The sequence below is a fragment of the Pseudovirgaria hyperparasitica genome, assembly GCF_010093815.1.
Source record: "Pseudovirgaria hyperparasitica strain CBS 121739 unplaced genomic scaffold EJ05scaffold_2, whole genome shotgun sequence".
Classification (NCBI taxonomy): domain Eukaryota; kingdom Fungi; phylum Ascomycota; class Dothideomycetes; order Acrospermales; family Acrospermaceae; genus Pseudovirgaria; species Pseudovirgaria hyperparasitica.
The window spans coordinates 1,601,646-1,626,852 of record NW_022985550.1 but is presented as its reverse complement, the minus strand read 5'-3'; the positions used below and the strand labels follow the sequence as shown (position 1 = coordinate 1,626,852).

Below are 25,207 nucleotides of genomic sequence, written 5' to 3'. Positions count from 1 at the left end.
GATTATGTAATAGAGTTGAATATTGCATAACCTTTATATGTAAGAACAATACTTACGCCAAAGATGAACGTTAATCTTTGAATTAGATTAGTCTCCGTAGCACTCCCATAGCTGAATAAAGTAAATAATCTGTACATACCACAAAGGAATAAAGTCCTTCAATCTATATTCTTCAAACCATTAACTCTATATAAAAAAAAGTTTAGGTATAGTAAGTGATTTTATTTAGTAAGGTCCTTATCTAAAAAAGAGCGACCAGGGACTGCTTGCACCCACTGTTGCTAAGCATAATATGCTTGAAGTTTACCACTTGACTCATATACTAGTAGTAAAGAGCCTACAGTATCCTGCAGAAGCGTTGAAGCAGAAGATAAGACGAACGGGAGACTACTGGAAATGCGAGTCATTAGCTAGTTAGTCAACCCTACAGAATGCAGGACTTCCTTCTAGAAGGCTCAAGGATGTTCTTATGCGATAAATGAAACAAAACGGGATACAGGGATCGAAGGTAGGTAAACCCTGCTGCTTGAGATCTATGCAATAGTCGACGGTCCATGGTCAAGGACTTATCTGCCGGCGACCTCCGGATGAATGGTCGAGACTCGAGAGATGGTGCCAATATTTTACATTGTGTTAAGAGTCATGGTTTTCTGTTTAGCATTTTGCGTGCTTGATACAGGGCTTCCTTGGATGATTTCTTCTGGGATGATGCTGTGGACTGAAAGTCACTGACTCGAAGGGAAGCACATGCGAAGGAAAGTACTATGCATGCATGTGTAGACAGTCATCAGCTTTTTGATAGAGCGGATAGAGCGGTCTTGCGGGCTGCAAAGACCCACACACCACGCCTTGCCAGTTCGAGTATTGATGATAGTCCTCTCGCACTTTTCACTATAAAGCAGACTAGAATATTAGTCACGTGTATCGATCAAGCTGGCTATTCACGGTTACTGCTTGGAGCTATTCTGTACATTCTCAGCGGCCGAGGCTTTTACAGCCCCCCCTCAAGGCTGTACACCTGACTAACTAGTGGCGTGTTAGCCCATCAGCCAGGAGAATCTGGTGGCTGTGGGTGGCTTTTTCTAGGATCGGCCATTAGAAGCTCAAGGGGAGAATGATCCAATACCATTCCTCAAGCCGCCCGCGGGCGCCGCACCTTGTTATGTGTCAGTCCTTGCTGTGACTCCCGACATGCCGCTGCACATTCATCGCTTATGTTTCAACAAGCTTATCCATCCGCCCTAGCCTCGCCCCGGGGCAATGTTTCTAGACGTTCTGTGCAGGCTTCGATTTGTGATATTATAGGATACTACTACCCCCTTGGCGTTGCGACGGGATGGCCACTAAAGCCAGCCATGGCACCATCGTATAGCAGAGGCTTGCATAGCTATGGTGCACTACTACGCGGGATTGGGTGCTTTTACCGGGAACGGAAATAACAAGACGCCGTGGCCAATGGAACCAAGCAGAGACTATATAGTAAGTGTTTCGAGGTTATTTGTAAAGGGTCTAGTTGCATCTTTACGTGCGAAGAGGCACCTATCCATAGGCGATTGGCCAAACTTACGGATATATAATCGAACATGGCAAGGCGCGTGCAGATCTCCAGGATTTCTCGTGTGTTTGATGCAGCTTTATAGAATATGTGTGGTGCCGGTGCAGTGGCGTTTCGAATTAACGTATTATAAACTCCATGGATGCGGAGAAGTAAGTAGGGAGATCGTAGCGGCTTCTGTTTGATTTCCGTGCAGGCTTCTATGCAGCGAGGCGTTCTTCTGCCCGAACCAGGTCCATGGCCCCGACGACAAGACGATGCTGTGAATGTGACCGTCTCGGCAGCATGTTTTAGGTAATGTCTTAAAGAGTGGTAGATGTTGATGTTGATGGTGTCACTTTGGAGTAGCTTCCTCCGTCTCCATCTCACAGCTCACCGAGACGAGGATATGAGCTTTCAAGTATTATTGTCGACCACGCTGACGATGCTTGCCTTGCAGCTACCGTCCGTTGCCGCTGCACTGCACCGTGAGCAGGTACAGAGGTCGCAGCAAGGATTGATCTGGGGGTAATAAGTTTAAGAGTGTGCCAAGAAGCGGTCTCGTCGATACGGGGGCCGGGAAAGGGTTGCACGATGCGTTAGCTTTGTGAATCTTAACGAGTCTCTACTATTGCTTCTGTATAAGCGATTTGATGAGTAATAGTCCCCCCAAGTCTAGGATGAACGGCAGTTGTGTATGAAAATGATGTCGTAGAACTATCGCTACCGACACGACACCCGACAGGAAGCGCTCTACTGCCGACAGAACGCGCACGGAATATTCTAAGTTGGCTATCCCAGGGCCGCTCGGAGATGCATACAAGCTGGGACGGTATAGAGTGAATGCGCTTCTGGGCCGCTACAAGGCGAGCGTAAGCTATCTTGCAGCTATTGTTGGCCTTTGGATCTCGATGATGCTGATGCTGATGTTGATGATGCATGAACGAAGGACTGTTTAAAGTTCGCCAGGAATATTGCTGTATAATTGATTGTGCGCGGGCGCGCGGGTGGTGACCTGCATAATCGGTTATCGATATGTTCCCTTTCCAGAGTACTTCTAGCTCAGCCAGTGGTACAGATAGCCAGCCCACCCCAGCCATGGATCGCGCGGATCCTCGTAGTCAGCCTGGTACAGCACAACCATGTATGTCTGTACGTCCATCTATTTATCCGTCTAGAATTACGAAGGATTCGTATTGACACGCCTACATCCCGCAGTTAGCAAGATCAGGAACAATAGAGATGAGGATGGCGGTCTCCTCCAGGCACGAGCGCGAGCTGCAAGATGCGAACACAGCAACAGCCTCCTTCTCCCCCCGTTCTTGGTGCACGGGGTGGTAAAAGCTTCCTGACGCCTTTGCATGAAGGAGGCAAGCGAGCTGCGATACGGCGTTGGTCCGATGGTTACCGCTCAGACCCTTTATGTTGTCGATCTCCTAACCGTGAATGATTAGTCTCCGAGCAGTGATAAGGGTAGGGGGGGAGGGGGCAAGTAGGGAGAAGTCTAAGTAGATCCTGGCTGTGTATCTAATACTATCTACATAGTCCACCCCACCACTGCTGGGAACAGCTTGCCATCAATGCCGTGTAGGATTGGATGAGGGCGGTGTCAAGCCACAGGCAAAGTATGACCTGTCGGCATGACCGCCGATGTGACCTCAGACCCAGCTTTCATGAGCTTGTTTTGATCAAGCTTTTGCTAGCCCGACGCCGTACGCGGGCAGGCCGACCGGCACAGGGCCCCTACTTTGTACTTGCGCGCGCTGTATGTGTCAGTATCAAGTCAGTCCAGCAGTCAAAAGCGGCTAAGCCTCTATCCCTTGGCCCCAGATCAAGCAAGCACTTTGATACCCAGTGTAATGCTTTTGGTGATGACATCCCACGTTCGCAAGTCCAATATGCAACGCTCGGGCTATCTAACGGTCAATATGTATGTACATTACATACAATTACCAACATTGATGGGGCCGACGACGCAATGACCTCGACCCAAAATGATGCTGGGCTTCCGTTTACCGCTGCCGCGTCTGGCCTGGTACGTCTGGTTGTGTGTCTCTCTTTCGGCTAATCACGTAAATCAACGTCAATGTCGACGTCCTGGCTGGCTATCTCTCGTAACAGGCGCAGCCAGCCGCGGCGGGATCAGCACGCCCGCGAGTGGGGGCTTTTTCCCCCATCGCGGGCTGGCTTTGGAGGGTTAAGGTTGGAGCGCGCTCCGACGTGCGTGTGGTGGGCACGAGATCGCCACACGTACAGGTCAGCGGAGGATCAACAAAGCGCATCCCGCCACCCAGGGCATAGAATGCTGCCTCCCATGACTGTGGCTGTCAACGGTCAAACTAGTGTCGGCGCTTCATATACAGCCGGTTCAATATCACGAATGTGCGGTGAAGCCAGCACCAGCACCAGCACCTGTGGGGTAGATAGAAGCGCAGGTGCTATGTATGCTCGTGTTGTGTGGGGCGCATCCATATCCATATCCATCTGCAGTGAGGTGCTCGAGAGTCGAGCTCGAGCCTCAAGTTCCTCGAACGTGCCTTCGCGGCAGTGACTTTTATTTCTGAAATTAAGGATCAGGCGCCGAGTCTGGCAGGATGCCGAATTATAAACGCTACACGCTTGCCAAGGCAGGGGAGAAGTGAATGGTGAGACTCCTGGGCTTCTCGGTCGGATGAAATAGAACGACGTTGATTGCTGGTCGCGGAGATTACACCTCTAAAGAGGCTGGGAACGGATCCGGACCGGCGACGTGCTGAGTGAACATCAAACATCTCTGCCGGCTGGATGATCGGCTAACGCGTATGGGGTAGTTCAACCTTAATGTCATCCTGCTCTGCGTAAGAATGTTGTTCATGAGTCGTATGACTCCAATATGCTCCTTCTTACGTGCTTTCGAGTGCTTTGAGTGCATCAAGGGCTTCTAAGTGCTTTCAAGTGCTCCGATAGTGTTATGTGCGGGCCCATCCGTGACGTGCACTGCCTGGTAGTGACTTCGCTTAGATGCTTGCGCAATGAATCTCGCAGACGCATTGAAAACGTTGAAATTGGTTGTGAGTAATGTGATGATTGCCCTTGTTTTCTGTATACCAGTGTAGGGAAGAATGCATGCCAGTAAGACCAGAGGTATCTCGCAACCATGTGATATGAATAAACAAAGTAGACCGCCGCCATCCCTATGCATGCGTTACATCATCATATCCCCATACAATGCAGTCATAACACATCCAAACACATTACGAGTTGTCCATACATCGCTCGTTCCATCTGAAGTCTCATGCAATGACATAAACAAAGAAAACTATGTACCCTTACACCAAAACGTATTCTCCGTCCACCTTGTCCATGACCGCTCGCCACTTGAACGGACCGCCAGATGCTGGCATGTAGTCTTGCTTCCATGTCCTCTCCAGTACCTCGAGCCCACTCAGATTGTTGAAAAAGCCACTCTCACGCTGAATCTCGACGCAGCGTTGTCTGACAATGGCACGGTGATGCTCGTCCACACACTCGGTCCCGGCAATGAACAGGGGCCAGAGGAGGAACTTGTTGACACACGAGGTGATGCCGATATGTGAGATGTGATACAAGGCCTGCGCGACCAGGTTCTGGAAGACCATTGCAGACGACGGGAGGTCTGGATTGGCCAACCGCTCGATGTAAAGGAGGGCGGCGTAGCGGAAAGACTCGCTGATGTGCAGCAGGTCACGCTGAGGTGCATCAAGTGTTATTGGTGCTACTACTGCACACATCGCTGCGACAGGGGGGCTACTGGCATGTGATTGTTGTTGTGATGGCGGGGCAGTGTGCAGCTCCCATTCCTGCAATCGCTCGCGTACGTACTGCCACTCAAGCCAAAAGTCCGAACGCCCGTCATCCCAGTCTGATACCAGGGGTCCCCAGCCATTGCCATCAAGATTGTCGAACGTGAGGCTGTAGTAGTCCTTGGCTCGTCTGGGCTGAGGCGATGGACGAGGCGTCGCATCAGACCCACGGACAGGCCGATTCTGGCTCAGGAGATTCAGACGACCGAGACGGGCAATCAACTTGAACAGCCGTCCCTCGCAGCCGACGAGATGCTCCAAGGCGCCGAGATTGGTGGAAAGATTGAGCATGTCCAGCGACTCGGGTCGCACCTCTGTCTCCCGCTCGTTCACGCACGAGTTCATGACATCAAACCAGGTGAAGAAGACCTCGATCCAGCCCACGAAGTTCGATTGATGCGAGCGATCGCGCAGGCTCAGCAGCTTCTGCACCCCAGCCAGCTGAGTCTTGAACTTGGAGAATCCACTGTCGCAAACGTGGAACAGGCAAAGTACAAGAAGAGTCGCCAGGACTGAATCATTCTTTGCCTGTGAGGGATCTGCTAGCTGTTGGTTCAACACCTCAATTGACAGAGCCTTGTAGCGCAACTCCTCCTGTGTCGCTTCGCCCTGGAAGTCCCGCATCTCTTGAGCAGACACTGAGGCGTATGCACTATCTGGAAGGATGGACTGGGAGCCGCCAGGACTCGAGCATGAAGTCTGGTCGTACCCGAGGCGCTTCATGTTTGTGCCGCCCCTCATGCGAATGTTGTTGGTGGACAGGGCAGCAATCGCATTCATCAATCCCTCGTCCTCCATGGCCAGGTGCATCACGTGCATCCGGTATGGGTTGGTTGGACCATCGAATGCGACCAGAACTGGGCAGATGGCCTTGTCATAGTAGTCGAGCAAGAATCGCAGGCGAGGCGACAATTGGTATATTTGGTGGGGGAGTACACTACGGGGAATTGTCAGGAATGGTGCCGTATTGGGTGGAAAGACTCCGGACTCGCCTGCTAAGCTATCTACCAACAAGTTCTCCATCTGCTGGTAGTAGCTGGTTGGAGAGTGCTGGGGGACCATGTCCATGCTGTGCTGCAAGTCATGCTCATAGATTGGCTCGAATTTGACAAAGTCTCCTCCTGCCGAGCTATACGAGCCATGGATTCCAGCGCTGTCCAGGAAATCATGTTGACTTTGATCCGAACTCATGCTAGAGCTCATGGCGTCACTGGTCAGGCCATAGGACGTCTGGCGAGACAGACTTTCATAGGAATGTGGCTCGCTAATATAAACTCCGGGGTAGGATGGAATATGCGAATCGGTGTAGCTGAAATCGTCCGGTTGGCTGAAGTCGCTAGGCGAAGGATAATCCCGATCACTGTAGGCGCTGATGGATCCAGTCGAGGCTGAGATTGTGTCATAGGATGAGATGGACGTATAGATACGACCAATCTGTGGCCTAGACTGCAGGTGGTTCGAACTCAAGACTTTCTCGTTGAAGTCAAAGGGATTAGCCTGTACATGCCAGTTCATTTGTTGAGCCGAAGCAGTTGGGATTGGAATCGGACTTGTAGCGTTTACAGCGAAGTAGTCCTGAGCATTGCTGACGATATGGTTGGTGGTTGGTGCCGAGGCATAGTGGTTGAAGTCTGGGCTTTGGCGAGAAGCAGCCGGCGCTGGAGTGAAGACAGAAGGGGTGCTGACGGTGCTTTTTGAAGCTGCAGTCTTGGTGATCTTTGTCTCCTTGCTGGTGCTATCATTCTTTGATGGTGACTTTGGTACAGGCAAGGACATGCCACGAAGCTTGCCGCGACTTGCAACTCCGACTCCCCAAGTCAGCGTGGTTCGGTAGCCGGAGCATTCTTTGCCAAGTTCAATACACTGAGTGCAGTATGGACGACGTCGGTCACACTTGGTCTGACGTTTACGACAAGTAAAGCAGTCTTCGGCAGCACCGCTTGCTGGAGCTCTTCTTCTTCGCTTGCGAGGAACTGTGGCCTGTGCCTGTGCCTGTGACGTTTCTTTGGCCGGCGGTGGGTCCAAGGTCTGGGTAGCGGTAGAGGCGTTTGAAGTAGACATGGTGAAGAGGAAGGCGTATGTATGATGGGGTAATGGAAACTGAGAATGAGGAGTTTAGAAAGTTTGCAACCTGCAGACCTGGACCATATGAATTGTCAAGAATGGAACAATGAAGGCAATATGCGCACGATGGTTCAGGATTAGCGACTACATGGCCAATATTAAGCTGTGGAGCTGTGCACCATTCAGTTCCTGTCCAGATAAGATCCTCACTAAAGCACAGAAGAACGCCCCGGGGCTACCGGGGTGTATGTCGATATCAGAGACGAGGGGCAGAAGATTGGGGGAGGGGGGAGGGGGGGGGAGGTGGTGACAGAAGCAGAGAATAGGTAATAGGCCTTGTTGTCGCCAAGCTGTTGCATTGACCAGGACTGTTCTTAGCGTAGAAAAACAGCTGGCCTCTCTCAAGGACTTTTTAGAGTGTACTTCTCAGACAGACAGACCAAAAAGAAAATGGGTCTTGTTCAGGCGTCTGGGGATGCTACTACGAGACCGAATCTGTGTTCATCATCTATACTCGACCTCTCAGAACTCAGGAGACGTTCTTGATCTCCCCTTTCCTCCACTCTGCTTCGTTGGCCTCAGCCTTCCGGACCTGTGCCCTGTTTGATTGCCCCTCGGCATCGAGAAGACGAGCAAGAGAGGATTGCTATTTGATGATGGGAGTTCGCGCTACGCTGTCGCCATTTCAGCAGGGTGTTACACATTTGCATGCCAGCACTAGGACGACCTCGGTGGCTACATGGCCATAGGCTACAGGAAACCAGCTACAAGACTACAAGACTACAAAGAGAGCAAGACATTGGCCACTCCACCACATCGCCTGCCAGCGGCGAAGGGTTACATCGGTGCTGTCGAAGCGAGGAGAGCGAGGAGCGGGTGATGATGGATGAATGGGGCCGGTGGGCTGTCAGTGGCGCAGGGCCAGCACGGGCCTTTTCCTTTGTCTCTCTCTAGCAGTCTAGCAGTCTCTCCTCTTACCATACATACACCATACACCATACACATACACCATACACATACACCCACTCCATACATACACTTTGATTTCCTCCACATTTTCTCGGAGCCAGTCACCAAAGCCAGCTCTCCCCAGTCTCACCTCGCCCGGCGGGACATGCAGCTAGTCTGTAGGGCAGGGTCCGCCGATGCAGCATATCGGTCCTCCCATTGCCTCTCCCCTTGAAATTCCCAATCACCACCCCAGCTTCAAACGGCCATCAACGGCCTGAACGCCCCCCCATACGCCCTCGCCGCTGCAGCAGAAGATGCGCCATCGCCGCGCTCTTACAGCTCAGGAACCGCTTGCTTGCGTCCGGGGCAGAGATGAGGGAGCCGCTGCTTTAGACAATTTCAGCCACCCCCTCCCGCATATGCCCGTCCTCAGCGAGTGAGACTGCTTGTTGTTCACCCCACTCTCCATGCCTTACCGGATCTGGCCACGGAGCCGACCGCGCATAATGCTGCTTGAGATTGGCTACAGCTCCGCTTGATGCTTGATGATGATGTTGATGATGTCCGTCAGAAGGCCAGCGGGCAGCCGCCATTAGCTAGCTGCCTGTGTCGAAGACGCATCGAAAAGCCCAGTAACCTTCTAGCTTGCTTCGACTGCCTTTTCCCTGGGGATATCTGTAGACCCCTCTTTGTCTCATCTATGGCCAAGGACCGGACTTCAAATTGAGCCGAAGAGCGGGCACAGGACAGGTGTGTTTCTTTCGTGTCTGCTGTTGTATGGTATCGTGGACGAACAGCACACCGAATAAGCTGCAGTAGATCAATGTTGACAGGCCAGGTGGAATCAGGAAACAAACAGCCCTCTGGTGGCCATTCATCGTGCGTGCAGGTAGATCTGCCTGTGGCCCCTGGTACGTTCATTGGGCCAGCACGCCTATCAGGCATGTCAAGGCTCACCTAGTGCACTTCGAGAACCATCAGCTGCCGACTTTTCGTACTCTCTCCAGCGGTCAGGAACGTCAACAGATAGACGCTTTGACCATGACTATAGAGAGCCTGATCTGCTGATAATGATATGTGTGAAAGAATCATGTCAACGCCCTGTGGAATCCCCCACGACTTGCGGCGTCGAACAGTTGGCCCGGGATGGAGCCTGGAAATGGGTCTGCCAACCACAACGTCGCAGAGCCAACAGAGTGTCAACACCTAAAAGCTTTAGCAGTAGCACAGCAGTCCTGCGCTCGAGCCGGCTATACATTGCAGAATGCAGCCAAAGCCAAGCTGCCAAGGGGTATTGTGAGATTGTCCAAATCCCATGAGCCATCATCGCTACAAGGGTGTAAAGACTTCAACGTGCGAGCGCGTGGCCTGGATACAAGACATTTCGACACTTCTATGTAAACAGCCTCGCCATATGGGTACATACACGACATTGTTTTGTACAGTAATGGGTCTGATAATCCACAGCGTCATGGGGCTCTTGTGTAGAAGGCGGGTAAGCTTTCTAGCCACGAAGCCTTCGCCGCCATAATGAAGCCTTTGCCGCCTTGATGCCGCCCTTGACGCATTCTCGAAGGCTTCCTTGGCCAGGGTAAGGCTGCTCGGTCGCAGCGATATGTGGTGGCTTAAGGCCCCCGAAGCACTCTGCTTCCTTTTTTCTGCATGACTCGCTGTATACAGACTGTTATACAGGAAGTCTATTGACATGGAAAAGTAAGCGCCTGCACGCGATACCTTTGATATTCATGATGATCCACAAAACAAAGCTACAACCTTATCGTTTACTATATTCCATCGGACGCACCCGAGATCTCAGCCTGTAATCCTGTATTTACCCCCCACACACACGTGCCACCGTCTGCCACTCACTGCGGCCCACTACATGTCATGTCGCATTTAGGTAATCGGAATGTCTCACGTGATCGGTGACGCTGTCTCGACCAACACAGTTTTCACTTTAGACAACTTTTACTTTTGCATTCGCTACATCTCAGCTACAATACGAGGCGCAGTCAGTGCTCGGACGTCCCACAAGGCTGAAGAACTGGGGCAGTCTTCTACCTCGTCCCGGTCTTGACGTTCATTTCCGCTCGCTGCAATTCAACCTCGACTTCGCTGATACACAGGGTATGAAGTGTCAGACATGCACTTCCCGACATACCGAGTGAACAACCCGATTTTTAAAACTCCACACCAGTGCAGTCATCTGATCGTCGCATTAGCTTGGTGTCGGCTTGCATTGCGTACCTGCTTAGCGAATGATCACCAGAGCATACCCTTACTGGCCGGCCCACTGCGCATCCTGGTTTAGGTAGGGCATGGCCTTGTTATCGATGAAGGCCAGTTTGATATGCTAGAACTAATTCCTGCGAAGGTCGAGCTTCATACCCTGGTTTGATCTCCCCTGGGGCAGCAGGCTCGGCAAAGGCTCTTGTCACGTCAAGCGATAGCACATACCTGTACACGAGAGCAGTACAGCCCTGGATGCGCATAAACAGACAGCGCTGGCCGCTGCGTAGAATAGGGGTTCGACAATGCCGATATGTTTAGCTAGGTCTCTCTGCTGGACACTTGTCTATACTGAAAACAACAACCCAAAAGAAGACAAGACGTCCGAGTTCTCTGTCAAGCAGACTAAGCACATGCCAGCTTGTCGAAGCCCTTTTTCGCTCTCATCCGATGGCGCCATGTTGATGGATGACCTTGGGGCTTTTTTTGCCAGTTCTTTGGGATCGTATAAAACATGGCTTGGCGTATCGATAAGGGAGCCATGTCTCGAAGACAGCGTGGATATCAGTATCCGACGCACCACACCACCAGTGACCACTATGGACGGAGATCGTGCCTGTATCACATTGCAAAGTATACAAAGTATTTGTCCGTGTAGGGGTTCTTGGTCCGCTTTGCCTTGATGTAGATGCACTCCGATATCGAACATCTTGAGGCCCACAAGCACATAGATCCAGAATATTGGGAAATAGCTGATTCCTGCTTGGCAGGTTTGGTTTTGGATTGAGTGACATGCTTTTCTGGGCTCGACCACGTCCCCCGATACCTGATCTGATCTTTCGACAAGTGGACTTGTTCCCCAGTAAGTTCATATTTTTCGACCATCACGTGTGACTTACATCGACGCTGCATTATATGATGGCATGTAATTCTATCATACACACCAATCGGCCACTTTCAGGATTGTATCACCAAAATTAGACGGCGCTTGCGTTGAAACCTGAGTGGCAAGCAAGATGTCATTGTTGCTCTTGGCCCCCTCCGTGTAAACGCGGGAGCGGCTAGTACGTAGCACATCGTCAACACGACTAGACAAGCGCATCCACCCATCTATGCCTATGCTAACAATAGATGTTGAGATACTGGAGCGGTGAAAAGATGATCACACAAGTCAAATTCTTTGCATCTTGCGTGTGTCGTAAACGGTGAGTTGAGATAGACTGTCGATGGTGCCTACGGACCTGTCTGCCTAAGGCTCGCTCGCTCGGTCCAGCCAGCTGCCAGCCAGCCAGGGGACAAAGGGAGCACCCGACCTCGCCTCGCCTCGCCCTACAGCCTCACCAACCAGCGCGGACCGGCCCTCCATTTACGGACTACGCATCTTGTTTCCTACAACATACCACCCCTCCCCTCCCTCCTCCTCCTCCTCCTCCTCCTCATACCCCAGATCCCATCATTGATCTCTATCAGTGAACATAAATGAGAGGGGTGTAACATACCAGCCCCTGTGCGGAAGATCCTTCGTCCGTCTCGTAGGATCGATCCTTTGTTGTGGGGACCTATGTAACTACAGTAACTACTCAGCCTTGTCGTGTCTTGGCGTAGGATGCAACACACAACACACGAGCACGACCCACGGATGATGCATGGCGGATCCTGCGATTACGCCATGTGTAGTGTTTGCATGTGTGTGTGAGTGTGGGAGTGTGTACCCAGCGAAGGAAGGATTTGAAGGGAGGGGGGGCTAACCATTCGGAAAATCGGGATATCGGCGACGGAGAGAGCGAACGGGCGAGCGTGCGGACAGGGCACACGCTGGGAATTGGGAACTGGGGAATCGGGGAACGGGGACGGGGACGGAATACAGCATTGCGATTTGTGATTGTGGTTGTGATTGTGTGTCTACTCTACGGCCCGGCCTCGTCGATGTATTGGGCGTGGATGGGGGCCGACCTGTTCTGTGTCGTGGATTGCTGTGGGGAGGGGACGGGAGTCGAGGCTGTTGTGTGACGTTGACAGTTTGGAGGCGCCGATGTTTCACGGCTGCTTTTTGCTTTGTGAGTTGTGACTTGTGTTTGGTCGGTGGGGATGGATGGATGGATGGATGGATGCCAAGGATGGGAGGATGTGGTCAAGGACGATATAGGGTCTGTTTATGGCGGTATCAGACGATGCAGCGAAAGATGTGTTAACGGCGCGAAGAAACGGCTATGGGAGAAGAGCGGTGTCAGGTTCGATCTTGAGGTTTGTGGTTTGCTTACAGCTACTCGCCGGCTGGTTTGCTTCGAATTGTGTTTACGCTTGCTGCGCTGGACGTCTTGTTGATATAGATAGACTCGAGTTTCGTGTTATTATACTTGTCCTTCACCCTTCGACGGCTTGGTCGCGATGCATAATGGAACCGCATAGTCTGCTCAACGCACTGTCAGTCACGACAACCTGTCTGTCCCGAGCGAGTCTCTTTAATTCGACTGAGCAAGAAGATTTACGCAGAATACTGATCACTCCCCCAAAACCTGTCTCGTGTAATCAGAACAACCCAGAGTCTCGTATAACTATACTAGTCCATCTCGATGTCTAAGAATCAGGACTGAAAGACTGTCTGTTACATCCGAGGACCAGAAAAAGGCTTGACACACATACACGTGCTCTCGCGAACCAGTTTATACCCGTCCATCATGAAGTTCGCAGTCCGATGATCCGTCCAACCACTCCCTACTCCCGACGATCCCGAGAGTGCCCGTCACAGGCACAGGACACGTCACACACAGAAAAAAGGAATAGGCTGGAAGCGAGAGAGCCCAGACAACCAGAGTACCAGAGACCCGACTGTCCCAAAACGAACCAAGTCACAAAGGGCACTGAGTCGAGGAAGCGCGCCCTTCCCCTTCCGCGCGAACGGCATCATAACAGCCATCCAGACCGTTCACATTGATATATGTGAGAAAAACAGAAAGTCAAACAGTCTGCCTGGTTGAAAAGATAGAATCACTGTGATCCCATTCCCCGGTCCCGATTTTGCTATCACTTTCTCAAGCCCCCTTCCTCTATCATATCACCCCATTCCCCTGGACAAACCAGCCGAACAACCAAAAATGCAAAATAAAAAAACGCATGGCCCAAACAACACCAAGACTACCTCCGCCACCGCTGACCCTACTGCGACGACTGCGCCCGCTGGGTATGGTAGAATGGAGAGTTGTGTCCGACGCACTAGGTGAGCATGTTCCCATCGCACACGCAGTCCTGCAATCACAGGGACATAGTAATATGAGATTGAGAGTACGTAGAAGGAAGAGCGTCGGCGCGGGCAGGATGTAGGGATTCACGGCCGAGACGAGGCAAAGGGGGTGGTTTGGTCGATTGGTGCACGATGATGGTGTATGGAAAGGGGTGTGTGGAAGGAGGGGGAATGAGTGGGTGCTGGGTGTCAGGGGAGGTGGGATGAAGTTGATATCGAAGGTTGCGTTTAGAGGGTGGTGGTCAGAATAGAGTTTTGACGGGGTTGAGGTTGTGTGTTGCGAGTCTTATATGTTACAGCGGTCGCCGGGTTTTTCCATCTTTGTGTCGAATTATACGTTGCGTTGCTTTATGTATTTGACAAATACCCCCTTCCTGCATGACGATCACCACTCAGACTGTTGAATCTGTGTCTCTCCCGTGTCTCCCTGAATCCCTACTTAACCAATATCTATAGAATATAATAAATTAATTTATACGTCTCCCTTTTTGAGCTATACATATCACATCCACACATACCCTCTACTTCCAAAAAGCGAGCTATGTATTGAATCGCTCGTTCATCATCGTCATACCCAGCTCGTCACACCCGGCCAAGCAAAAATACCCCTTTCTTACCAGGAGCAGATGGAGAATATTATCAGGTATTATGAGTATCTGGCTAGATAGCTTGTCTGGGAGGGCACCTCAAAGTACCATTCTCGCTATGTAGAGTCCCTGAGATATGTTCTTGGCTTGTGGGTCGGTTAGTAGTCTATCATTCAGCTAGTCAGGCTATCAGTCAGTTCATCAGTCAGTCAGTCAGTCAGTCCATAAATCAATCAATCAGTCAGTCAGTCAGTCATTCCATAATCAGTCTATCAGATATCGCACCACCACCACCACCACCACCATCGTCATCCCGCGTAATCTCATATGTATACCAAGCCAACAATAATAACAAAAACAACAACTCCCTGTCCCAACAAACATGACTACGCACCCCCTCCCCCCTTCTCTCAGTCCTTGCGGAGCAAGTACACGCGCCACCACACGTGTACACCCCCCAAACAACCAAATACCCGCCACAACATGCATGACCCCATCCACGGAGTATACTTCCTTCTTCGAATGTGTCTGTGTCTGTGTCTGTGTCTGTGGGGAAACCGGGAGCAAAGGGGGGGCAAATAGGAACAAGGCTGCAAAAACAGACAGACATCTCGGTTCTTGCATCCCTCGTGAAGAGAAGAGCTCGACTTCTACTCGCGTGGCGAAGGGGGTCAGGGGGGTCAGGGGCAAAGTCACATGCGGAGACAACGCGCACGGCTATATGAAAGAAAGAAGGGGAGAGGAGGACAAAAAGGGGGGGGGTTGCAAAAAAAACCAAACACATCAGTCATCCCCCGTGACACATCTCGACCTCTTCTCGCGGTGCGCTCGAGCGTCAACGCACGACGGAAGTAGGTACGGACGGGTACGGCTACGGCTATGAGATGGATGGATGGATGGGACGCAGGTACGTACGTACTATACTGTCCTATCCTGTCCCGCACAGGTACCGAGAACGAAATTCGATATTGTAGTTTTAGGGTCCATTTTCCGCCACGCATGCGCGTGCTGGCGGGTGGAAAAGTCGGTCGGATAGGGCCGCGGAGTGAGCAGATGTCGAGCACGGATACAGAGCACTGATGCAGAGCATGGAGCACAGATACACGCACAGATACGGGCAGTCAGTCAGTCAAGTCAGTGCCACAGCACGGATAACATGTTCCAATCGCGTGATTTCGGCGGAGCCGCTTCTTCGTGGGGGAGGAGGCTGATGTTGTGATTGAGGGCGGGGAGGAGGGGAGGTGAGGAGGTTGAAGATGAGAGGGGAGGGGGGGGTGGTGAGAGGAGGGAAAAAGGGCCGATATCTAATGCGTTTTATCAACCGTGCGTTCAGATGTACCATCGCAGAGGCAAACAGAGGAAAACATAGGTTGGACTGGTTCGATTAGGTAACGGAGTATTGAAGCTTTGGGGGTAATTGGTTGTTGGGTGAGGGAGAGTTTAGCATGACCTGATTGGAATGAATCAGAGTGACATGTTCTGAGCGGGTACTCTGAGGTGTTGTTTTGATGGACTTTGATGAGTAGGTTAGTATGGAGAATTGGCGAACATAGACTGGTGGCGAGGATTGTCGAGATACACGCGGTGTTTGAGCAAGCAAGACTTGGTTCTGGGCAGTACGTCTATCCCCCCGTTCGAGCCTGGTTCAGTGTAGCAAATGCAGGTTCGTCGGCAAGGCATGAATGTCGTTTATTCTTGCAGACCTCTACGCTTGCATATTCATCAACGTGATTACATGCATATACACACCACTTCTTATGCCTGCTTCCTTAATTTCGCCAGCACCGCCTTGCCAGCTCTACTCTCATTCGGCCGTCCGACCTCATCACTGATCCACTCTCCTACCCGGGCAAGCTTCTGGATATCAATACCCGTATCCACACCCAGGCTGTGGAAGCAATGTACAAGATCTTCGGTGGCGACATTCCCAGTTGCACCGGGGCTAAAGGGGCAGCCACCGAGCCCGGCGACAGCGCTATCAAAAGTCCTGATTCCGTGCTCAAGAGAGACGACCGAGTTGACCAGCGCTTGGCCGTAGGTGTCGTGGAAATGCAGGGCGAGATCTCTGTTCTCGATGCCTGCGGAGGAGAGAGTCTTCAGAAGCCGGTCGGTGCTGGGCGCTGTGCCCATGCCGGTCGTGTCGGCGACTGATATCTCGTATGCGCCCATTTCGAGGAGCGATATGGCGAGGTCGGCGACTGCGCCTGGGTTAACGTCTGGGCCTTCGTAGGGGCAACCTAACGCCACGGAGATATAGGCTCGCACAGGGATTCCCAGGGACTTTGCTTTTGCCATGATCGGCTTGAACCTCTCCAGCGATTCCGCGATGGTGCAGTTTGTGTTTTTCTTTGTGAATGTCTCGGTCGCGGCGGTGAAGAGGGAGATCTCGGTAGGAGCGGTCTTTGGAGGGGTCATCGCGTCAGGGCCGGACTGAGCAGACTTGATCGCATTCGGGTCTTGGGAGGATGTGTTTAGAGCAGGGCCGTTATCGTGCTCAGGCGTGCCCGGAGGTGTGGGATAGCCTGCCTCGCTCGCAAATGGTTCGTAAATCTCCAGCATATTCTCCAGTCCCTTCACGTTTGGCAGCAGCCATTGGTATGTTATGGGCGTTGCCGACCTGGGAGGCCGTCGGAGGACATGCTCCAGGATCCTGGACGAGTTGGCCATCTGGACATCTTATGAATGCTGTGTCTCTCTCTGCTTGGTGTCCATACCCACCTGAGGCGTCCATTTCGGGGACACGAATGAGCCGGCTTCAATACATGTGATGCCAGTGTCTGCCAAGCGATCGACGAGAGAGATCTTTGTCTCGACTGGTATGGCATTCTTCTCGTTCTGCAGTCCGTCTCTTGGCCCTACTTCCACTATTCGTACGGTCGCGGGGCGGGGAGCTGTGCTTGTGAATGTGCGATGTGAGGATGGTTGTAGGCACGCTCGAGAGCAGCGCCATACCAAGGAGCCAGCTCTTGGGGTCGACATGCTAGGCGGTGTATGTAGCGGGGAGCCACTACACGTTCGTGCTGTTCTTATGCGTATCTTTCAATGACGAAGGAGATCAAGATCGAGGCGTATGAGCCCATGTAATGCTTCCATGCCATGGACGAGAGGAGATGCGATTCGGTTATTGAGGGTCTTGGCTTCCCCGGATCCCGCTAAACCTGACGACGTCAGCCACTGCGGCTGTTGTGCCACTGCGGGATATCGTCCATTGCACAGCGCTTTGTCGGTCGAGATGCTAATACATAGCACCAACAATCGACTGCACGAAGCGTACAGAGATCTGTCATGTCTTCTCAGATGATTAACGATCAGGAACCCTGATGGCGCGTCGTTCGTCTTAGGGCGTCCGAAGTCGCTGGACCTAAAGTATTTACCCCTTATCGATAATGCAGCCCGCGTGGTTTTTTTTATTGGGGCGCCCTATGACTCGTTCCTCATCCAATGTTCGTTCAGGAATTCTCTGCTTGATTAATTGCACCACCATTCCGGACCTGAACCTGAGCTTCACAGTCGTCGAGCGGCAGTAGGAGGAAGTATGTCTCTCAGGCATGTCTCGACACGATTGAGCCGCAGCGCCACAGGCTTCTCCCAGCGCAGACATGCATCCGCATCGGTAGCGGCGTCCAGTCTCCCATCTGCGCTCAAGAACGCCATCTCTGTACGTGATGATGTTGATCCAATTGGACTCGGAAGAAGAATATCTGCTAATACCTCGCACAGAAAGATGCCGCTCTCGCAACCCCCGATCCGCCCTCGGACTCGCAAACCTCCAGCATAGTCAACTCCCAGCTCCCGTTCATGGTCCCCACCTATGTTCGACCGCCGCCGATGTTCCAGAAGGGAGAAGGATGCTACCTGTGGGATGTCGAGAACAGGAAATACCTAGACTTCACCGCCGGCATCGCCGTCAACTCTCTCGGGCACTGTGATGCCGAGTTCTCAAAGCTGATCTACCAACAGGTTCGTACAGGGCATACTGCTATACGCCAGGAGAATTGAAGACTGACAGCCAACCCAACCAACCAGGCACAAACCCTCGTCCACACCTCCAACCTATACCACAACCCCTGGACCGGCGCGCTATCAAAAAGCCTCGTCGAAAAGACGCTCGAGTCCGGCGCAATGCACACGGCCTCCAAAGCCTTCATCTGCAACAGCGGCTCGGAAGCCAACGAAGCAGCCATCAAATTCGCCCGCAAGGTCGGCAAGCACCTCTCCTCCTCCTCCCCAGAAGCCGACACCAAAACCCACTTCCTCTCCTTCACAAACTCCTTCCACGGCCGCACCATGGGCTCCCTCTCCGCCACGCCCAACCCGAAATACCAAAAACCCTTCAGCCCCATGGTCCCGGGCTTCACCCACGGCACCCTCAACGACATCGCCGCCCTGCCCACCCTCATCACCCCTCAAACCTGCGGCGTCATCGTCGAGCCCATCCAAGGCGAAGGCGGCATCCACACCGCCACCCCGTCCTTCCTCCTCGCTCTCCGCAAACATTGCACCGCCGTCGGCGCCGTCCTCATCTACGACGAAATCCAATGCGGTCTCGGCCGCACAGGACATCTCTGGGCCCACGGCGCCCTCCCCCGCGAAGCCCACCCCGACATCCTCACCACCGCCAAAGCCCTCGGAAACGGCTTCCCCATCGGCGCCACGCTCGTCAACGAGTTTGTCGCCTCAAAGATCCAGACGGGCGATCACGGCACCACGTTCGGCGGGAACCCGCTCGGCGCCCGGCTCGCGCATTATATCCTCTCCCGCTTGTCCGACCCGGCTTTGCACGCCGCCGTCCGCGCGAAAGAGCAGGTTTTCCGCGCGCATTTCCGCGCTTTGCAGGCTCGGTTTCCGGGATATATTGCCGCTGCTGACGGGGATGGGGAGCAAGGTGGTAGTGCTGCAGTCAGAGGCAAAGGCCTGATTCTGGGCCTGCAGCTTACTGTTGACCCTGCGCCTGTTGTCACGGCGGCGAGGGAGCGTGGACTGTTGGTTATTACGTGTGGCACTAATACGCTGCGGTTTGTGCCGCCGCTTGTTATTAGCGAGGCGGAGATTGACGAGGGGATGGGCATTTTGGGCGAGGCGATGGCGGTGGTGTTTGGGAGGGGGGATGGGCAGGGTGAGGGTGAGGGTGAGGGTGTGCCTGGGACGGAGGGGCAGCAGGAGATGGTGCGGTAGATTTTGGGGGATGGGAGTGGGAATGGGAATGGGAATGGGAAGAGAGGATGGCGTGGGGTGGGGTGTGTTTGTACGTGTTGGTTTTTTTGGGGAGGATTAGAGGCAATGAGCTGCCAGGCTGGCGTTTAGTTGAATTTATAATTTCCCTTTTCAAGAAAGACCTGGTGGTCGTATATTACACGCTAGAACAAGGATAGCACTTGGCATTTCAATGAACTCGTGCCAGGCCGTAAGTGTGTCTGTTGTTGCTGTGGCCACTACTGCATAGAGGGACGTTACAAGCACGACACAAGGACAATACGAGGACGACACAAGTACAATAGAAGCACGACACAAGCACGCCACAAGCACGACACAAGCACATGTCAAAGCCATATTCATAGAGTGACCAGGTCCTTCAACCTTTTTTACATCAAGGAAAATGGGGGATATCAGTAGCCATAATAGTCCATCATCAGCTTAATCTTTCAAAATCCCTCCCCGCAAAACTTTCGAAACCATATTTCGACATCACCCGGGAAGCCGCTCGCTTCCCTTGCTCTCCTCTATTGTCAGAATAACATTGTGTGAAACAACGCCCGTCAAGTCCGCCCGTAAAGTCCGCCCGTCACCCCAGATATCCCTCTTCAACAGAAAACATGCCGTCACCATAGAAACGATCCCCGAGACAGGACAACAAACATGCCATACATGCCATACATGCCATACACGCCGTCTCACAGTGCTAGCTAAGCCTTCTGGTCGACGGGTGTGGGTGCATGCAAGGCGCCGTTTGCAGGGATGGCGCTCCGAGGACTGTTGCGTTCGGACTTGAGGTTGCGCTTCTCATCTTCACCGCCGTCGCTGTAGTCCTCGTCCATTTCCATCTTGCGGGCTGCCGGCTCGTGCAGCTCGCGAGGCTCTTGCTTTGGAATCTCCGCAGGTCCTGGCAAGGGTGGTTGCTGCTGCTGCTGCTGCTGCTGCTGTTGAGCAGCGACCATCATGGAAGGGAGAGCTTGTGGGTGATGAGCAGCTTCCGAAGGGTGGTAGGAGCCTTCTCGGCGATGGCCTTCGTCGTCAGCTGGGCGACGAGGAGGGGGCTCTTCGTGACGACGCTGCTCACTGCCTGGAGGGCTACGACGAGACGACGGCGTCGGAGCACGGTTGTGCGGGGGTGACGGACGTCGGACGTGCGGATCGTCCAGCCGGGGTCGTTTCTCATCGTTGGGTGTCTTCATGTTTGAATCGTCATTCTCCCACTCACGCATGCGCTTGGGCCCAGCAGGAGTACGATCATCTCGCTCACGTGCAGCAGACTCCGCCGCAGCAAGAGCGGCCGCAGGAGGAGGAGCACCACGTTCGATGCCGTGATTCGTCTCACCGCTGGAAGGTGGATACTGGCGGTCGTGGAAGTTTCCCCTCGGGGAAGTGGTACTGTGGCTGCGTTCCAACAGAGGCCGGATTTCTGGACCTGGGCCAGCCATTGAGCCGGGGCCTTGGTTCGGACCAGGCCCGGGACTTGGCATGCGACCGTATCCCGGCATGGGACCTTGTGGAGGAGGCGGGCCGGCAATGCCAGAGGCCGACGGAGGAACACTCGAGGATGCGTTTGGACCGTAATTAGGGTTATTGATCCTATTTTGAGGCGGCGGCGGCGGTGGTGGTTGCTGCTGCTGTTGTTGTTGTGGGTGCGGCGGTAGCTGATGGGGTGGTGGCTGGTTCGAAGGACCTGGGTATGCACCACCACCCGGAGCCGTGTTGTGCGGCTTTGGTGAAGGCGACATTCTCCTGGGAGGAGGGGGACCTTGACGCGGCGGCGGCGGCGGCGGCGGCGGCGGCTGGTCAGGGTACTGTCTCATGGGCTCGTATCTCGGGCTGGTCGGGTGAGAGGCAGCGTGTGGTGGAGGTCGAATGGGATCTCGGGGCTCGTGCTGGCCACCATGCTGCGGTGGGGGCGGTGGTGGTGGATCACGAATCGCAGCAATAGCCGGAGGACGATTCCAGTCACTGCCCGAACCAAGCGCGGGAGGAATGGGGCCCTGAGGAGGATGTGAAGGAGCGGCGGCGCCCCATTGGGGAGCAGGGGGACCATTCATAGAAGCAGGTTGGTAGGCAGAAGGAGGCACGTCTTGAGGGGCTGGAGGTTGGGCGGTTTGGTTTGGCATGCCGTTCGTGGGCTGGCCACTTTGAAGCAGCTGCAATCTGGCCTTGATATGAACGTTGCCGGGGTCAAGTTCAGCGGCACGCTGGTAGGCGTCAAGAGCGTCGGCAGTCTGATTGTTGCAACTTTCATACTGTGGGGGAAAAGTCAAGTTAGCATAAATGTTATTCATATCAAGGCCTCCACCCAACCAACCAAGCGCGGCGACAGGTGACAGTTGACAAAAAAAAAACTTACAAGAGTGCCTAGGTCGTACCAGACCTCGGAGATTTGCGGGTTAAGTCGGATGGCACGAGAGTAGGCGTCGAGGGCATCGCGGTACTGGTTGATCTGGTAGTAGAGGACACCAATGGAGCACCAGAACGTCGGGTTTCTGCCATCACGATAAACGGCTTGCTGGTAAGCCTCGTACGCCTTCGGGTACTTCTGCTGTGACATGTAGCAGCGACCGAGCAAGTACCAGCTCTGTGCGTCGGTCTGGTCTGTTGTACGGGTCAGCACTCCCGACTGGGCGGTGATCGGGGTAAGAGGACCGACCAGAGTTTACAGACTTCTCCAAATATTCAATAGCCTGCTCTTGGCTCTGGAAGCTGGTGCTCTGTTGATGATGCAGCCAGCCAAGCTGCTGCAGGACCTTTGCGTGATGCGGATCACGGTCAAGAACCCTGCGGTATGCGCCCTTGGCAGATTCATACTGTAGACATGGTCAGCGTAAATGGTCCTACTTCAACGGTGCCCGGTCATGACTTGCATCTTTTTGTTGTTCGTAGACATGGCCAATCTGGAACCAAATGTCCTCCTCGGTTAGCGGGCGAGGGGGATTGTGAACAATGTACTTGAAGCACTGTTTCAAGTTAGCATAAGCGGTGATGCGAAGCCACCAAGCCATTGATGAACAACATACCTCAAGACTGGACGAAAACTTCTGTTGCTGTTTGTAGATTATACCGAGGCGAAAGTAGATTTCATTCGCCTTTTCAAAAGTAGGCTCCATTCGCATCACCTGAGAGAAGGCCTCCTCGGCGTGCTCGAGCGAACCGTAGCGATCGTACAGGATGCCAATTCCGTACCAGAGTTTTGGTTCCTGGAGATCAGATTAGCGGGGGCTGGGCTAGAAGATGGGCAAAGAGTGCAAGACGGGGAAAAGTACCTTTGGGTCCTGTAGATGGTAGAGGGCCTGCTGATAGGCTCCATAGGCTTGTTGTAAGTCGTCGAGCATAAGATAGCAGTGGCCTGTGGGGTGTCAATGGCTTGCGTGGAGAAGAGAGGTGGGGCGATGCATGAGACAGTACCTAAGCTTCCCCAAACCTCGCCATTGTTGCCGTCCATTTTCAGAATATTCTTCAGGTACTCTGTGGCAGGCGCAAACTTGTCCTGTGCACGCAGGACGCATGCGATACCTTGGAGAGCAGGAATGGACCACGGATTGTGTGCCAGCGCGCGCTCGTAACATGAAGAAGCCTCGTCTTGGGCGCCGAGACTTTCGGAAATGGAACCTACAAAGGACAGTCAGTCGGATGAATGTGTTGTGAGGAGAGTGAGTTGGAGGAAGAGACGGACCTAGTTGGTTCCATGTCTGCTCATTCAATTGGCCGAGATATTGTGAATGTGTCTTTGGGGGACCGGTTGGGGGAGGAGGTTGCGGGCCATGTTGAATGGCGTGGCCATTGGGCTGGGCGTGAGGAGGAGCAGGATGTTGATGGGTTGGCGGGAAGCCGACAGCAGTGGGCGAAGGATGTTGATGGCTAGCCATGATGATGTTGTGAGTGTGCGATGAAGCGGACGAAGCAAGCTCGAACGGCGTCAGGCACGAAAGAATGGGAGAGCGAGCTCAAGAGAGGCAGCACGAGGCCTCGGTTCAGCAGTCGGCGATTGAGGGAACAGAGGTGATATGAAGGTGAGCTAATGGCAGGCCAATCAGTAAAGATGAGAAAGAGATGATTGAGTGGAGGCAGTGGAGCGCACCGAAAGTCGCGTCGCAAGACGGAGGTGGAGGTGCAGGCACAAGTGTGTGCGTGTGTGTATGTGTGTGTGAGTGAGTGAGTGCTATGACAGCTGTCAAGGCAGCGAACGAAGGAGAAAAGAGAGCCAGATTAGGAAGGTCACGGGATTGAGAGAGAGACAGAGAGTAGTGAAAGGGACGCGACGAAGCGATGGCGGACTGATGAATGGGAGATTGGCGATTGTTTGGGAGGATGAATGAAGTGAGGATGGTGGAAGAGAAGCAGTCGAGGAAGAGAAGAAGAGAGAAGAAAGGGAAGAAGAAGAGAGAGAGAAAGCAGCAGCAGCGAGAGAGGGCGCGCGGGAGACGATGGCATCTGACGGCGGAGGTTAGGGTTTGAAAAGTGTCGACACCATTAGGTAGGAATCTGTATGGGTGGACCGTGAGCCGTGGACAGGTTAACTTCCGTTGGGCTTGGCATGTGAACTAACCAGATACAAGGGGGAACAAGGGAAGAAGGGCGCAAGGGTAGTTTGTTTGGGTGGAGAGACCGGGTTTTGGGAGGGGGGTGAAAGTGCATGGTTGAGGCTGGGGTTAGTGAGTAAGTGAGTAAGTGAGTGTGTGTGAGTGTGTGTATGGTGTGTAGTGTGTGTATTGTGCGGAGGGCTTAATAGCTAGTGTGTGGTGGGTAAGTGAGTACAACAACAGTAATTACAGTAGATGCATGAAAGTGTCGTCGCCAGTCAGATGTATATACAATACAATACACTGCTGACTCCCCTAGTGGAGTGGTGGTGTGTATTATATATATATATATGTGTGTGTGTATGTGTGTGTATTATATATATCCTCCGTATATTACCAACAAGCAGCAGCTGAGTGAGAGAGTCCGACACACCAGTCCCGCTCAAGCCACGGCGGCGCCAAAAGACACGCTTCCCCTTCTTCCCCTACTTCCCCTACTTCCCCTACTTTCCTTTGGCGGGAACTTGTGACGCTGCGGCGGCTGTGGAGCTAATTGCTAGCCTGGTTCGGGGATCTGGTGCTGGTCCTGGTGCTGGTCCTGGTGCTGGTCCTGGTGCTGGTCCTGGTGCTGATGGTTGTGAGGTGTGTGGTGTATGGCTGCTGCTGTGCTGCTGTTGTGCAAGGGGCCTGCCAGATCTGCCATCCACACACACATCCATTATAATATCGCTCCCTGCCTGCCCACGTCCCTGTCGCGAGTCGCGAGATAATAGCTACCGTGTTTGGTGACGGCCAGTCAGCCAGCTATTAATTAGGTCGGTCGGTCGCTTGCTAGCTAGCTGGCATTCTTATCGGAGATTCTGTACATGATATATATAATAGAGCACACGTCCTTTCTGCTCATCCATCCATTCCAACGGATGATGAATTGCAAGCGAAGCATGTGTGTGCCGCACTCCCACATACAGTACAGCACTACTACAAACGCTGCCTGCCCGCCCGCCCGCCATCCTCCGCTCGGCCTTTCCTGTCTAATTAGCCTCTTTTCTCCTCTCCCG

The 25,207-nt window shown here is 53.1% G+C and overlaps 6 protein-coding genes across 6 annotated transcripts; 2 read left to right on the top strand and 4 right to left on the bottom strand.

The window, feature by feature from the left end:
* Nucleotides 1–4,372: 4,372 nt before the first annotated feature.
* EJ05DRAFT_473022 (uncharacterized protein) lies at nucleotides 4,373–7,681 on the bottom strand. The gene has a single exon (XM_033743306.1). The coding sequence runs from the start codon at nucleotides 7,414–7,416 to the stop codon at nucleotides 4,843–4,845; it is 2,574 nt and encodes an 857-aa protein (XP_033604542.1). The 5' UTR covers nucleotides 7,417–7,681; the 3' UTR covers nucleotides 4,373–4,842.
* Nucleotides 7,682–11,220: 3,539 nt separating this feature from the next.
* Nucleotides 11,221–12,247, bottom strand: EJ05DRAFT_482878 (uncharacterized protein; the record flags this gene model as incomplete). Its single annotated transcript, XM_033745212.1, has 6 exons — nucleotides 11,221–11,430; nucleotides 11,499–11,505; nucleotides 11,544–11,715; nucleotides 12,000–12,062; nucleotides 12,099–12,158; nucleotides 12,217–12,247. The coding sequence occupies 6 exons, from the start codon at nucleotides 12,245–12,247 to the stop codon at nucleotides 11,221–11,223; spliced, it is 543 nt and encodes a 180-aa protein (XP_033604541.1).
* Nucleotides 12,248–14,720: 2,473 nt separating this feature from the next.
* EJ05DRAFT_196563 (uncharacterized protein) lies at nucleotides 14,721–15,430 on the top strand. The gene has a single exon (XM_033739706.1). The coding sequence runs from the start codon at nucleotides 14,810–14,812 to the stop codon at nucleotides 15,308–15,310; it is 501 nt and encodes a 166-aa protein (XP_033604540.1). The 5' UTR covers nucleotides 14,721–14,809; the 3' UTR covers nucleotides 15,311–15,430.
* A 416-nt stretch (nucleotides 15,431–15,846) lies between these two features.
* On the bottom strand, nucleotides 15,847–17,735 carry EJ05DRAFT_460858 (aldolase). The gene is made up of 2 exons (XM_033742623.1): nucleotides 17,146–17,735; nucleotides 15,847–17,094 (listed from the first exon to the last, which is right to left on the bottom strand). The coding sequence occupies exons 1-2, from the start codon at nucleotides 17,404–17,406 to the stop codon at nucleotides 16,183–16,185; spliced, it is 1,173 nt and encodes a 390-aa protein (XP_033604539.1). The 5' UTR covers nucleotides 17,407–17,735; the 3' UTR covers nucleotides 15,847–16,182.
* EJ05DRAFT_507678 (acetylornithine and succinylornithine aminotransferase) lies at nucleotides 17,631–19,909 on the top strand. The gene is made up of 3 exons (XM_033747947.1): nucleotides 17,631–18,085; nucleotides 18,148–18,387; nucleotides 18,454–19,909. The coding sequence occupies exons 1-3, from the start codon at nucleotides 17,963–17,965 to the stop codon at nucleotides 19,600–19,602; spliced, it is 1,512 nt and encodes a 503-aa protein (XP_033604538.1). The 5' UTR covers nucleotides 17,631–17,962; the 3' UTR covers nucleotides 19,603–19,909.
* Nucleotides 19,910–20,156: 247 nt separating this feature from the next.
* Nucleotides 20,157–23,638, bottom strand: EJ05DRAFT_196413 (TPR-like protein). The gene is made up of 8 exons (XM_033739705.1): nucleotides 23,303–23,638; nucleotides 23,035–23,238; nucleotides 22,893–22,975; nucleotides 22,647–22,826; nucleotides 22,494–22,586; nucleotides 22,280–22,436; nucleotides 21,980–22,224; nucleotides 20,157–21,875 (listed from the first exon to the last, which is right to left on the bottom strand). The coding sequence occupies exons 1-8, from the start codon at nucleotides 23,493–23,495 to the stop codon at nucleotides 20,331–20,333; spliced, it is 2,700 nt and encodes an 899-aa protein (XP_033604537.1). The 5' UTR covers nucleotides 23,496–23,638; the 3' UTR covers nucleotides 20,157–20,330.
* Nucleotides 23,639–25,207: the final 1,569 nt, after the last annotated feature.

What these genes read in the sequence shown, in the direction of transcription:
- EJ05DRAFT_196413 (XM_033739705.1), bottom strand. Translation starts at nt 23,495, where the DNA reads ATGGCTAGCCATCAACATCCTTCGCCCACTGCTGTCGGCTTCCCGCCA. An exon ending in ACCATCTACAGGACCCAAAG is followed by an intron (nt 22,827 to 22,892) that starts GTACTTTTCCCC and finishes TCTGATCTCCAG; the next exon opens with GAACCAAAACTCTGGTACGG. An exon ending in GGTACGACCTAGGCACTCTT is followed by an intron (nt 21,876 to 21,979) that starts GTAAGTTTTTTT and finishes TTTCCCCCACAG; the next exon opens with TATGAAAGTTGCAACAATCA.
- EJ05DRAFT_196563 (XM_033739706.1), top strand. Translation starts at nt 14,810, where the DNA reads ATGACTACGCACCCCCTCCCCCCTTCTCTCAGTCCTTGCGGAGCAAGT.
- EJ05DRAFT_507678 (XM_033747947.1), top strand. Translation starts at nt 17,963, where the DNA reads ATGTCTCTCAGGCATGTCTCGACACGATTGAGCCGCAGCGCCACAGGC. An exon ending in CGCTCAAGAACGCCATCTCT is followed by an intron (nt 18,086 to 18,147) that starts GTACGTGATGAT and finishes TACCTCGCACAG; the next exon opens with AAAGATGCCGCTCTCGCAAC. An exon ending in CAAAGCTGATCTACCAACAG is followed by an intron (nt 18,388 to 18,453) that starts GTTCGTACAGGG and finishes CCAACCAACCAG; the next exon opens with GCACAAACCCTCGTCCACAC.
- EJ05DRAFT_473022 (XM_033743306.1), bottom strand. Translation starts at nt 7,416, where the DNA reads ATGTCTACTTCAAACGCCTCTACCGCTACCCAGACCTTGGACCCACCG.
- EJ05DRAFT_460858 (XM_033742623.1), bottom strand. Translation starts at nt 17,406, where the DNA reads ATGTCGACCCCAAGAGCTGGCTCCTTGGTATGGCGCTGCTCTCGAGCG. An exon ending in CCCCGAAATGGACGCCTCAG is followed by an intron (nt 17,095 to 17,145) that starts GTGGGTATGGAC and finishes TAAGATGTCCAG; the next exon opens with ATGGCCAACTCGTCCAGGAT.